Raw genomic sequence first — 14,927 nt, forward strand, 5'->3', positions numbered from 1 at the left:
TGGGGTCTTAAAATTTCTCCTGGTCATTCATTTTTGAAGGAAAGTGTAGACAATTATGCTAGAACAGTTAATGTTTTCCAAATCCTTAGCATAAAATTAGAAACTATTGATGTGTTAGGGACAAACAAATTCTGTTCACTGAACCAATGTGTAGAACTCCCACTAGAAACCAAATGCACAGATCTTGGAACAAAGTTTGAGTGGTAAAGATGAAAAACTGACAAAAATACAATCAGTTTTAAATGACAGTCTTGTTTGTCAGTAGATTCAGTTCTCAGTGGAATTAATTCACTGCAAAATTTCTTCAACACCTTCTCCTTAATGGCCTGGTTCTGCACATTCTTGAATAGATACCATTCCAATTTTATCACACTTTACAACATGGCTTTTAAAACAGATAAAGATATGAAGATGCTATGAAAATAAAGCGAAGCTCAGTGTTAAAAACAATGAGACCATCATATTTACACCTGACAAAAAGACCACATGCTTTTATAGCATATGCACGCAGGGCAAAATTCATCCCAAAGTATCACTTTTCTCTCCTTGCAAACATCCTGAGTTTGACAGCCAAACAAGCTCAGCCAACTCAGCGAGAACAGGTAAAAATGCAAGGGGGAAGCAAAAAAACCTGAGATGAACATTTCTGTATTTGGGAAGAACACAGTGTCTAAAGCTCAGATCCTACTTGCTGGACAATACGAATATACACATTGTCCTTCGCCAAACAAAGCTTAGAATGTGAAGAACACTTTCAATCAGGCAGTTCAAGCTTTCTTGGAATTTCAAATTTGTCAGAGGACTTTTAAAAATGCAGATTAAACAAAATACTGTCTGGATAAACCAAATGCAGGGCCCCAAGTTACATCAGTGGAAAAAATGGAAATGAGTCACAGAACTTAATGGAAGCTTTTACAAAGCTTTTGTATAACCTAATCATGAATCCTTAGAGTACATGGCATATGCCGCTGTTGGAGGACAAAGACAGGAAGGAAAAGGGAAGAAAATTAATCAGGTTTAAAGCCTTACATATAACCTATCTATGTACATAATGTATATTTTCTGTAAATCTAAATGTTTTTTATGTTGTTATATATGTTATATATTTATTTGTGACTAAATCATAGTCATAATTTAGACTCTGTACATTGCCTAGGATCTCTGACAATACAAATAATAAACACAATAATAACACCCTCTAATTACAAATCCAAACACAAGAATACAGGATTTAGAAAAATATGTTAATTTACTGGGAAGCAGCCAAATATTTAGAGAAACAAAGAAAGTTGTTACTTGTTAGGTAAGCTCCCTGGAACTTATTAACTACACATAATTATGATAATCTTTGGAAAATACAGGGTTCTAGAGCAGACACTTCCCAATCCATTGTCAATCCACTACTGTTCATTTTTTAGCCTTAATATGTTAATACAGTAATACAGTAATTCTCAGAAGATAAAATTAGGATGATTAATTATTACTTACATCACTCTGAATCTGCATCATATTTCTTGATAGTTCCAGGTTCACAGAATCAGGCAAGAGTGTATAATTGTGAATTAGCTGCTTATAGCCGGTGTTTGTAACTGCTTCCTGGGCCTTCTTGGCAGCTGTCACACTGAACATATCCAAGGGAGCATGGTATTTGGTCTTGCTGACTTCATAATCCTTCTTGTATTCACGATCGGATTGCATTCTGGCCACATTCATGTAATGAACAAGTTTAGGATCATCCTGCAGGCTACGGTATCCAACCTGTTTGCCTTTGTCTTTCTCATATGATTCCTTGTACTTGTACTAGAGATAACGTAAAAGAAAGCCTTATCCACTTTGGAAAGAAAAGACATACTTTTGGTAAGTTTAATGCTTTGAAATTCAATATTGTAATAGCTGCAATTCATTCTATAAACTCATAAATTGTTTTTCAGACAGCTCTGGATTATTTAGGTCAAAAAGAAGAAGGTTGCTGGATTACTCAGCTTGTCTTAACTCCCAGCATAGATACAGATCTAGATATGCAATAAAAGCCCTCTTCTGCCATTGCCTGTGCCATATTATATTTTATTGCCATAGTCCTCTAATTCTGAGGAATATTTAGCTTTTAATTAAAACACTAGCACAATACTATGCAATTGAAAAGCCTAAAACATCCAGACAGCTAGACAACCCAACATTCAGATACTGGGGAGAGGCAGGTGTAAGTGGGTTGGAAGTGATTTTTAGCCTTTTGCTAACACTACTGAATTTATTTCTGGGTTCCCAATCTCCTTTCATAGCCTGCGTCAGATGGCACACTGACCTTTCCTGCTGCCAATTGACTGAGCTTGACTGATAATAATCACATTTCTGTACAGCTGGTGAATGCCATACAAGTAGACCTACAGTTCTCCAGCAGTTATGAATAAAGAATAAATAAGTTATAAAAGAGGAACTTTCAGATAAGCTGGTGCACGCCTGAAGTACATTAAGTTTCCATATAACAAAGAGCTCCAGCTCACCAGCACTTAGCTACATTATGACCCATTTCTGAAGAAATGGCTTTTTTCTGAGGTTCACAAACTTCCAGTACTTTCACAGTACCATAAAATTTCAATTCTCAGAGATAAGCTTCTCTATTTTACTATATGGATATAGGATGTGCTCTATAGCATAATACGCTGCAGAAGCTTTAATGAAACAGATCTTTGTATTTCGCTCTACATAAATTATACTTACACCACTGGCAATGTTTTGAGAAGCTTTAGCAGCAATAATAGGAATGGCATCTGGTTTCAGATCATATCCTTTGGCAATAGTTTTTTTCCAGTCTGCTTTGTAGTTAGCCTTAGAGGGGGAAAAAAGGTACAAGTTAGCAATGTTACAAGTAGTAACTGTAACAAAGTTGTTTAAACTCCTATTTTTATTATAGTTACAGGTATTCAGTTTAGTCTGTGCAACTGCAAGGAAAAAAGTTGACCTCTGCACAACTACATTTATATTATGGTAAATAAATCTACCACAAAGATAGCAAAGCATTTCAAGACGATCACTTTAATTCATGTAGCTAACTCATTAACTCCTTAGGCATTTTTTGCAATTTTTACACAGAAAAACTCTGTCAGCAGTGCTTGTGCCCTTGCTTAAGCAAAATTCTTTTTCATTTCACTGAAGCTTTAGAAATTCTTTTCTGTAGCTCCAAAATCAGGACATCTGGTCTTAAGTGACTTAAAGGAGTCTGACTGGTTCTTTGTTAGTGGATAGCATCTGGACAGGCTAACAGTACTTGATAGCTTTCTACGGCATGGGATAAAGAGAGCTGTCAGCTTTCACCCAGTTCCTAGAGGTCTGATAATGCGACCAAAAATTTACTATTACAAAGGCAATAAAGCTGATACTATCAGTGGAGATCTCTGCAGTGTTGGAGGGACGCAAGAAGTCGTGGAAAGCAGGCAGACTAGTAACGGAATGGTGGAGAAGAAGCGTTACATAGCATATCCCCACACTAGCTGAGTTAATTTCCTTTGAAAGCCCAGCAGCAGGAAACATCGTACAGAGAACTTGTACAACAACTTGCCTACGCAATATGTGTTTTGCATAGAAAGAGATGACATAAGTCTCCAAACTTACAGGGATTTGAATAATAAAAGATATGCTGGGTTCCTTATTCAGTCTATCCAAACACTTTGGCAAAAAGCACCAAAATGTGTTTATGTTCATTAGTACTCAGAGAAGCACTTTAAAAATTGCTTAACAAGGATAAAACCCATTGACTTCTAGAAACAAGAGTTCAGCTGAACTCACACTTGCATTTCTATATTCAAATATAGTAGCACAAATAAATAAAAGGCCATTTTTCTATTAAGTGAGTGATAAATATATTATTGAACAAACTATTGGTTATATGCTCACATCACTCAAATTGAAGGCATTGACCCTGGCTTGAATAAACTGTGGAACATCAGGATCCAGAGTGTATTTGTGTTTTACTTTTTCACCCTCTTGCTTATATGTTACCTGAAAGGAAGAATAAATAACATATTTGTTGACAATATAAGGTAGGTAACATTACTGTTAACAAATAGGCAAAGTTATAATGCTTAATTCTTACCAACAAATGGTAATTTTACTACTTGTACAGTTTTTAGAATTTAAACGTTTTTAAGATGGAATATCAGTTATTTTATATATATCATATGTACAATAAAAAATAAAATGACTATACTGCACAAATAGTGAAAAATGTCTTACATCACTCAGTTGCTTGGTATTGTGCTGAGCTAAAACCATTGGTATTGAATCTGGTATACTTGTAAATTTGATGGTGTCTGGGTGCTGACGGTATTTCTTTTCATTTAGTGCATCTCCAGCCTTTTTAGCTTTTTCAGCATCCAGAGAACCCAGGGGACTCCATCCAATACCCTTGAACCAGCTGTTATAGTCTTGTTTGTACACATTCTGAAGGAGAGAAAGCCAACATGGACCAAGATTTTCCCACAGAATTACAATCTTTCTGTTTAAAACCATAATCACACAGTCTAGCCAAAGTGTTCTACATTAGCAGGAAATACTTACAAATTCTTAAAGGGAACAGACTTTTTTTAAACTTCTCTGTGATTTTGCAAGGATGAAAATTAGCCACTGTAGTTTTTCCCTCATGATTCATTTCTTATCAACAGTGACATCCCTTCAGTATTTACTAAGCTCTTTTTCACTTACCCATGTGAAAATTTTCACTGTATGGTGTCCATCTATCATGGCTGAATTTGTTCTGTGTTGCAACAGAGTCTAATGGACTTGGCCTTATACAGAGGTCTACGGGGCAGAGACTTTTCTACTTCTAGTGAGCCAATGGGGATGCAATCAATGCCTTTCATCCAGATATTATAATCTGCTTTGTAGGCATTCTAATCAAAAAGTGAAAATAATATTTAAAAAGCTAGGAATCAAAACAATTCAGGGACCTCTCCTGAGTCTCCATAGTTTTTCTTTGAGGTGCCTCAACAAATTCTGTTCAAATGAGGTTTTACTTACATCACTCTGAATCTCCATCATGTTTTTGGTCAACTCCAAGTTCATTGCATCTGGTAAATAAGTATAGTGGTGCAGGAGGTTCTTGTAATTAGCATTGCTGGCAATCTCTTGAGCCTTCTTGGCAGCCACAACATTGACCATATCCAGTGGGGTGTTGTACTTAGTTTTTGTTTTCTCATAATCTTTCTTGTACTCTCGCTCAGACTGAATCTTGGCTACTTTCATATAATGAACCAGTTTCGGATCATCTTGGAGGCTCTGGAAGCCAATATGTTTACCCTTGGCAAGTTCATAGCCTTTTTTATAGTTAACCTGTTACAGCACAAAAGAACACAGAGCATATCATCTTAAGTGCAGTAACTTAGCAAAAAGTAAATTAAAAGCAAAACTATGCTTATGGTTTTTTACAAGAGTATCCCTCACATATAAATTGGTGACCTATAAATTGGTGACCTATACAAAACAATCATCATAAAACCAAACATGTATCTCTTTACAATTCACTGCTTAATTTACAGTTAGTTAATTTACACAGTATTATTACTTCAATTATACTGATCAGAAGAGGGAAAGGAGTCTTGAAATACTAAGGGACTTCCCTGAGGCCATCCCCAAGAATCTACTCCAAAATCCAATGACATCTTAGAAGGTTTTTCATCTCATTTAGGATCAAGCCTATAATCAGGGACAGAGAGAATTCAGGGCTTTATTGCTCATGAAGCTGTCACTAGTGACCTAGCCCTTATGATTTTCCTTAATCATATTGGAGTGCAGGATATTTTATTTATTCCCAGAGAATTACATAATGAGACAGCCTTTACTAAGTGTAATTATATTGTACAAATATTTTAGCAAAGCAAAAAAAACCAATAAAATATAATGGTGTTAATTAAGGTCAATCTATGTTTAGATAAAAAGTGCAATAACACACTCCATAAACGTAATAAAGAAGTTAACCTTCAGATATCATAAATAAATATAATCACGAACATTGCTTAAGCAAACTCTTCTGAATTAAACACTTCCTTGAAGAAGGACGTACTTACATCACTGACAGCCTGTCTAGCAGCCTTGGCAGCTCTGATAGGAATAGCATCACTTCTTAGATCATATCCCTTTGATTTTAATTCTTCCAATCCAGTTTTGTAGTAGTTCTAAAAGAAAAGGTGAATTTGGAATGAACAGTTTCTAGCTAACGGAATCTTAAAAATGTAAGCTGAATCAAGAGCTCTGGATTCAAAATACACTTACATCACTAATATTATAGGCATTAACTTTAGCCTGGATAAACTGGGGTACATCTGGAGGAAGGTGGTACTTGTGAATAACTTCTTCACCTTTGGATTTATACAGTACCTGCAGAGAAAATTAAAGAAATAAATTTGGCGGCCTAATGTTTATAGACTACAAATACTTAATCATGCTGAGTGATACAGCTTAAATATTTCATTTTATCTCACTCATGAAGAAAGACAGAGATGAAATACTAGTCCTTGCCAAGTGAATGGCATAAACCGCATTGAGTTAACTGGTGCAAAGAATATATTAAGAATGATTAACACAAACACAATTACACACCGAAACCCAATATGAACAGACACTTGAAAAACTTAAAAAAAAAAATTAAAAAAAAAAGATTCCCAGGTGATCTTGCACTAGAACAAAACTGAATATGCACATAAACGTGCATGCATAAGTGTATGTGTGCGCACAAACACACTCACATATACATTCATTTCAGGAGTTCTCTTAAAATCAGATGACTAAGTGAGGGTGGCAACAGTGCAGAAATGGATAGTCTCAGAGTATAGCAACGCGTGAGTCATAAGAACTGGATAAGTTTGCTAACTGCCGCCAACAAGCTTTGAAAAACAGAACCAGTTGGATTGCAAGAGATGGCAACAACCACTGAATATCAGGGCATGATTAGTTCTACAGAGGTTTCAGTTTGGGGCTTCAGGTAATTAATATACCTATACTATCCATACATGAATCAGAAACAACAAAACTTACATCACTTCTCTGAGCCTGGTTGATTTTAGCCTGAACCATAACAGGCTCATCTTCAATCTGTGTAAACTTAATAGTGTCTGGATGCTGGCGATACTTTTTCTATTCAGGAAAAGAAAAAAGTCATATTACATTTCCACATGGATAAAAAGAGATTTTATTATAGCTCTAACACATCTATTTATTAAAATGTACATAAACATAAGCTAATACATTCATTTATTATGCTCTTTCCTACTCTCAGATGTTAATCTATGTCATTAAACAGACTTAGCAACTGAAGTATGAAGCTCTATACCATCTAAAAATTAGGCCCCTGGATGAAAGGTGGTAGTCACAAGGTTGATGTAGGTGACTAATTTCTCTGTAAGTTGAACAGAAAAAAGCTGGATCTTCTAATTACAGCATTCATAACATTCAGCACAATAAACCCCAGGATACCTAATCCAGACAACAGAAGTACTGATAAATAATGCATGAAATTCTGAGTATTGCTAGGATTTAGATACCTGAGGTCTGTAATTAGGCATCCTTGTGAAATTAGATTCACAGCTTAAATCCACTGCTTTATTTATGTGCCTAAGTCTTATGTTTAGGTACAGGTGACTAGATCTTTATTTTGATCCAAAGAGCCAAAGGACCAACAGGAGATCTCAGCAGAGGTGTCAGTGGATTTTTTGTGTTTTAACTCCAAAGACTGCTTACGTAAAATGCATAAAATGTAGTACCTGGAACATATGCTTCCACAGACACAATTTAATTATAAGGCAACAAAGACATGCTTATCTTGTTACTACCTTTCTTCCAAAAACACAGCTGAGAGCAGAATGAATCACTGAGAAGCCAAGTAAATTAACTAGTTTAAGTGAAAGCTTTTTGGTTAATCTACAAATTAATATATTACTTTTCATAAGCCAGGACTGAGCCCATAAAGAATTCCCATTTAGTCAATGAATGGCAAAGAGTACTTCATATTAAAAGATAGTAGGATAGATACAGCACAAAGGTCTCATTGCTTTTTCCCCTGCAAAGTGCTCTCAGATGAGTAAGAATTTGGTTACACTAGGTTTCATTACCTCATTCAGAATGTCTGAAGCTCTCTTAACCTTCTCTGCTTCCAGAGATCCTAATGGTACCCAGCCACAGCCTTTCATGTCACTATTGTATTCAGATTTATACTCATTCTGGAAGAGAAAGAGAAAAACATGGAGTTCAGCGAAAAGAAGATTCCACATGTCTGAATTACCTATACAAAACTATTTCAGTGACACCAGTAGGAAAGCTTAAACCTTAAAGCTTAAATACCACATCAGTAGAATTGATTTTATGTAAAAGTCAAAGGAAAACCAAGGAAACATCTGGCTTTAAGAGAAAGAGGTCCAAAGGCTGCTGGAAGACAAAAACCCTGTTCTCCCTCAGACAAAGCCCTTGTTAAAATTAATGGACATAAGTACATGCACTGAAAAGATGTCAGAATATTTAGCCTGCATGCCTTTAAAAATATGGGCTGCAGAGTTGTGTTTTGCCTTTCCAGTCTGGTCATTTCTCAATGATAAATTATTTGAATGTCAAATTACATATGAAACTACTGTGATTCATAAAAGCTATTTTCTTGTCAAGATTAACAAATTACAGGGGTTTCCAAAAAGAACCAGTCTGAACCCAGTTTGCACAGGTATTGTATTCTTACTCAACCCAGAGCAAAGAATGTGTTGTGTTCACATCAAAACACAGCATCAAAAGTTCGAAATTTGAACTTTTTCAATTTTTCAAATTGAGGGTTCAATCATCACTTGACTGAGGAACTTGAAGGGATCGCTTCATCACTGAACTCATCAAAAGTTCAAAATTCTTTCCATAAACACTGTTATGATACAAAACTTCAGCTACATTTCACAGGCACGAGAGGTTCAACAGTTCTGAGTGCAGCTGTGCGCAAATATGCCTGACTTAATCTAAATGAACTAGTTTGGGTATTTTTGCACCAGCACGATGCTCTGCCATCATCCTTTCAGCCTGCTTTCACTCTACACATAATATTTTGCTAATATGCTACAGTTTCACACTGTACAAAGCTAGCTGACACAGATTTCACGGTAATATTTCTGCACGCACTGCACTGTAACATGTAGAGATACCCTTACAATTTTTCTACTATTGTTTGTGAAGCTTCTCTGTTAGCTAAACCAGTATGACAGTGAGCCATTTAAATACCTGATCCAAAACATTTAGCTGACCAGTACATAAGATATAGTCGATGTAGTTGGATGTCTCCTGTATTTCCTTGGACTAAGATCTTCTTGAGTTAAAAAGGTTTCCAACTCTACCTGCTGTTTCTGGAAAGGTGCAATGTTGCTAGAAAAAAGTATCTACTGAATTTCTCAGTTTCTGGAAACATGGTAATTAGCTTTGTAAAACTTCAAAGCTCTACAAAGCTAATAACAGTACTGCGAAACCCCCTGAGACCTCATTACATTCTCAAGATTTAAAATTTTTGCAATGAATATTCTGAAACTATCCACTAGTGGTATTAAAACAGACTGAAGTTCTTCTTAATGAGAAAAATAAATAAAACACATTTGCTTCTTGTGAACCAAATCATTTGTGACTTCAAAAGAAACCCAGAAAACTAGAGCTGCAATAAGAAACAGAGTTCTTTTCAAAGTACTCTGTATTAAAAATAGTAAGTTCAATTACCTAAAACTTTCCCCAAAAGTTATCCTGGGGCTAGCAAACACCGTCATCACTTTGGAATTGCTGTCATTAATTAACAAAGAGGATAACTCAGTTTATCATACATATATAGAGAGTGACTTCCAAATTGACATTTTAAAGAAATACACCCAAAAAGCAGATGATACTCCTGGTATGCTTCCTTTCACAAACTCCTGAAGAACAAAGCTATGATCATTTGTTGAGAAGCAACAGTTAAATCCTCATACCCTATCTGCTAAATGAGTTTCTCTATAAATATTGCAGCCCCTGTAAAATATTGACAGGTTGTGGGGAGGATGTCAGCTCTTTGGGGTAACTGAGGCCAACAGCCACAGGTAAACTGCCTGACCATGGGCAGGAAAGACATATGCATAAATTATTCATTCATCTGATCCTTTGTTTTCATGTTGCACTCTGTTCTTTATTGCTAAGATTCACAATGTTTGTTTTTAAAAGGGTTGTTTTGCTCACAGTATTTATTACTTGTTTGAGCCCCCCAAAAGAGGGTTCTTACATATGGAACTTCACCAGATTCAGTAAGTAATTCATATTAATATGTATGGTATGCAGCCTTCTAAAATACTCAGACTGTATTAAGGAATGTCATCCCAGAGAAGCAAAGATTTATCACCTACAGCCTCATCAGGGAGCATTCAGAAACCAAAGAAAATGTGCTGCCCTGAACTATATCAAATAGCATTTTAGAAAAGAAGTCTAAATTTGGGGATCAGTTTAGAATAGGTTTATCACTGTGCTGCTGAAAAACAGTCAATATTGTAACTCCCTAAACTATTCAAACCCAGTTCACTGGAAATATACTAAACACCAGAAAATAAAGTTAGCAGCTATAAATTCCTCTTTAAAGATTCCTACCAATTTCTACTTCTTGCTTTGCAAACCAAACAGCTCATCATTTTTCAGAGCAGATTGAAGGTGATTCTATTGGTACACATTATTTGCAGCCAGAAATGGTTCTACTTTAGTTACAATGACAACCTGGTCAGCGTTACCACAAACACAAAAATACAAATTCCTTACATCACTCTGAAGAGCATAGGCTTTCTTTGCAAGCTCCACATTAATGCTGTCAGGAGGATAAAAGTAATTATGAGAGATGTTCTTGTAGTCCACATTGCTGGCAATTGCTTGAGATTTTTTTGCTTGAACAACTGGGATCATGTCCATTGGTGCTGTATATTTGGTCTTCGACGTTTCATAAGCCAATTTGTAGTCGCGCTGAAAAAGAATTCAAGAAATACTTTTTGCTACTAGATTAATTCAAGGACAGTTCTGTACTCCTCTCAGAGAATGCTGCTTTCTGATATAACAATATGTGCTTGCTATTCTATCTAAATGTTCAGAAGTTCAGATAAACTAGAGATACTAAGATTGCAAACAGACATAATGATTAAATGCAGGGTATAATTATGTTTCTCAGATATAAACCATGGATTATTTATTTTCATTAAACCAAATTTTAGAACTGTTTTTATGTGTTATCTGCAAATGTAGCATGTCCTACATTAGTACCTGGTAGGGTACAAGCTGACATACAAGTCCAACACTTGATTCTGTGTTAGACTCATAGATGTGTTAATTCATGACACATAAGCTTAAGGACTGACTTCAGCAGGTGACAGAGCTGGTAGATTTTCATAGTTTTTGTGTGCTATCCATTAGAAAGGAAATAACACATATTATTTTACTAGTGTATTATACCTCATGAATAGAAATTAATGCACAGTAAATTGGAACTGAACACTAAAGGAACCCAGCAGGCGTTAGCAAGAAGGGAGCAGCAATAGCCAGCTGTGTGAGGTTCCCGGGGCACATCACAACTTTGACTTCAGAACAAAGGCTTTACACAATGTAAATAATAGGAAGAATGGTAAGAGTGGATGACAGATGGGTCTATTCATACATTAAAGCTCTGAGCAACCTGGTCTGACCTCATAGCTGACTCTGCTTTGAGCAGGACGTTGGACTAGATGACATAATGAGGCCCCTTCCAACCTGAATTATCCTATGATCCTATGATTTTTTTAATGTAGATTTTCCTTATAATAGAAAGACTGTTCCTTCATTCCTATAAAAGACCTAGCCTACAAACCAGAAATGAATAAATAGCAGGAATAAAAGAAATTAGTATAAGGAGCTTACATCACTCTGCTGTTTGGCCACCTTCATGGAATGTAGTATCTTGGGATCATCATGAACACTCAGGGCTCCAATCATTTTCCCTTTACTCTGTTCATATGCTTTCTTATATTCCACCTGCACAGCACGAACAAAAAAGTGAAACCAAGTTCCATTTAAAATGTAACCTGAAAAGCTATTAGAATCAAAAACCATACTTACATCACTTGCAATTTTATTGTGAGCTTTAGCTGCAAGAAGTGGAATTGCATCAACTTTGATTTCAAACTCCTTATCTTTAGACTTCTCCCATTCATACTTGTAACAATTCTGGAGAAAATAAACAAAAATGTTTAAGTCATAAGAATCTAATTAATTCAGATGTAACTAGATATTAAATACAAAGCCAGCATTTAAAACTACTGCCAGTATTTTATATTACAAATTAACATTATGCTTACTTTGAGTATGACACAAAGAATAATGCACAAAGACTACTATAACTTTCCTAGCAATGTGAAGTACCTTTGCAACGGATATTTTAAGCATAAACGTAAGTTAACGCCATTTCACAGCCCCTTAATATTCCCAGAAGAATCATTTTAACAAGACCATTCTCTCTGCATTTTTACATAAAACACTAATGTTTATTATATTAATAAATATAATATTAAGACTACATTAACAATTATTGCATTACATGTCAGTTATGTGTATCTATTGAATTTTATGTGCGTGTGAACTATTTTAGCTGCTTGGAATTTTTGCAGCAATCCTAACATTTATTCTTATTGTCAACATAATTGATTACTTCTACTCCACATTCTTACACAAAGTGTTTTGCTTTGAACAAATCTTGCTATCTACAGTACAGTAAAAAATTAATACTTACATCACTAATGTTATATGCATTAACACGGGACTGGAGGAAAAATGGAGCATCTGGTGGTATAGAACACTTGAACTTCTCACTTTCATGTTTAGCTTTGTATTTCAACTGAAAAACACAGTCAGATAATCATTTAGAAAGGCAGAAGTCAATCTTAGTTGAGAGGTTAGAACAGAAGTGTACAATGGGACAAAATTTAGTTTTTGTTAAAGGTATAACTATACTTCATAATATTATGACTATTTTCTTATCTGAATAAAGATATAATCTAATTTTACTGGTGAAATCCCCAGACAATAAAACCTAGGGTTCACTCAGCTTACTAGTATCAGCTTCATTTGGAGCAGTATCAATTAGCATCAGTTAAGGAGCTGATTTTCTCCTAGACAGACAAATTATTTTTGGATTCAGTCTTTCACCATTAAATTAATGGATTCCAATCACAATTAAGTCGCAAGTGCAAAGCAGGCTGATGTCTCATCCAGGCTCCAGCCCATGCTCCAAATAAAGCTCATTTGGAAATACTTGCTCAGTAGAGATCAATGATTAGAACAGCACAGGTGGTGTATTCCAGGACCGAAAAGTACTGATTGGCAGAATTGTTTGTTATAAACTTACACCATATTTGGCCTTTGTGTGTCTGGATCTAACTGGCTCATAAAAGCAGAAAGTCAAATCATTCCATTGTGTTTAACAGTCTCAGTGTTGTCACAATTTTATTTAACCATTACTTGGTTACCCGCACAAGCAGAAACAGAATCAAAGATTCACACTATAATTGTTTGCAATCAGTAAATATAGGGGTTTATTTTCGTTGGAAAGAGTACAATAAAATTTAATAGTTCACAGACTCATAAATTACATAGGTTAGACATTACATGTAGAAAATAGTGATATTTTTATAGAGTCACTGGACAATTTTGATAATGCTTCTTATCTTAAGTAATTATAATTTGAGATGTGTGATGGAGAATCATAACAGAACCAAAGCTGAATATTCACATACAGCCTGTCACAAGGGGTTCTATTTTGATGGCTCGTGCTCTTCAGCATGAGAAGAAATATTTGACTCCTCTGCCTAAAGATTTTGAACTTCTTTCAATCCATCAAATCATCTGTGGTGATGAAACACTATTTAACCACAAACATGATATCCCCAGATGAAGGACAACTATTCCAGATTAATAAAGCAACTGTTAAATGATTTAATTGATTAATAAATTTCAATTGTAAAATGGGCTCATACGGGCCAAATCCTGTTCTCTTTACAGAGACTGCAGATAGAATAAAAGAAAAATGACAACATGACTTACCCTAAAATGGAATTTAGTTTATATACATTTAGTCTCTTTATACTGGCCATATCATATTTAGATTATCACTGGACTGACCTCTCCATTTCACTATCTATAAAAAAACAAAGGAATTACTGTCTATTTTTTGATATTTTTGATATACTGCCTTCCCATTCACAGCCTTCTAATGCATCTGCCGTTAAACAGCGATTTTATTGGACACGGGGGTAAAGCTACTGTCTCTCTTTTTTTTTTTTAATACACACTGAAGAAAAATAATAACTAAAAATACAGAATCACGTAGGTTGGCAAGGACCTCTGGAGAGCTCTAGCCCAACCTCCAAACACAGCAAGTCCAGTAAGAGCAGGTCATGCAGGACCTTATTCAAGTGAGTTTTTAATATCTCCATGGATGGTGATCCCACAGCCACTCTGCACTATCTGTTCCAGTGTTTGACCACTCTCAAGGTATAAAAAAGTTTTCCTAAGGTCCAATCAGAATTACGTCCCCACTGCCTTTTGTCTTTCCACTGTGTGCCATCAAGAAGACTCAGGCTCCTTCTTTTTCTGGCTTCATCTCAGCCTCTCCTTGTAGGTCCTGTGCTCCAGCACCCAGTCAGCTTGGTGGCCTCCACTGGACTCACTCCAGCACGTCAATGTGTCTTGCACTGGGGAGCCCAAAACTGGACACAGCACTCCAGGCGTGCTCTCACAAGTGCCAGAGAGAGGGGAAGGATCGCCTCCCTTGACCTGCTGCCTACCCTCCTACTAACACAGGCCAGCATGCGGCTGGCTTCTCTGCAGCAAGGGCTCACTGCTGACTCCTGTTCAACTTGTTGTCCACCAGCCCTCCCAGGTGCCTTGCAGCA

General features: G+C 35.9%; 1 protein-coding gene across 1 annotated transcript in view; it reads right to left on the reverse strand.

The window, feature by feature from the left end:
- LOC112962274 (nebulin-like) overlaps positions 1 to 14,927 on the reverse strand; it is a gene marked incomplete at its 3' end in the record, with an annotated part of 45,788 nt that overhangs the window by 13,131 nt on the left and 17,730 nt on the right. Inside the window, exons 15-21 of the mRNA XM_026058292.1 lie at positions 6,265 to 6,369; positions 6,060 to 6,167; positions 5,014 to 5,325; positions 4,231 to 4,437; positions 3,892 to 3,996; positions 2,719 to 2,826; positions 1,489 to 1,800 (exon numbers count right to left, since the gene is read on the reverse strand). Coding sequence (XP_025914077.1) covers positions 1,489 to 1,800; positions 2,719 to 2,826; positions 3,892 to 3,996; positions 4,231 to 4,437; positions 5,014 to 5,325; positions 6,060 to 6,167; positions 6,265 to 6,369 — 1,257 coding nt within the window. The remainder of the gene's footprint in view (positions 1 to 1,488; positions 1,801 to 2,718; positions 2,827 to 3,891; positions 3,997 to 4,230; positions 4,438 to 5,013; positions 5,326 to 6,059; positions 6,168 to 6,264; positions 6,370 to 14,927) is intronic.

Source organism: Apteryx rowi, unplaced genomic scaffold, assembly GCF_003343035.1.
Source record: "Apteryx rowi isolate R43461 unplaced genomic scaffold, aptRow1 scaffold_145, whole genome shotgun sequence".
Lineage (NCBI taxonomy): Eukaryota > Metazoa > Chordata > Aves > Apterygiformes > Apterygidae > Apteryx > Apteryx rowi.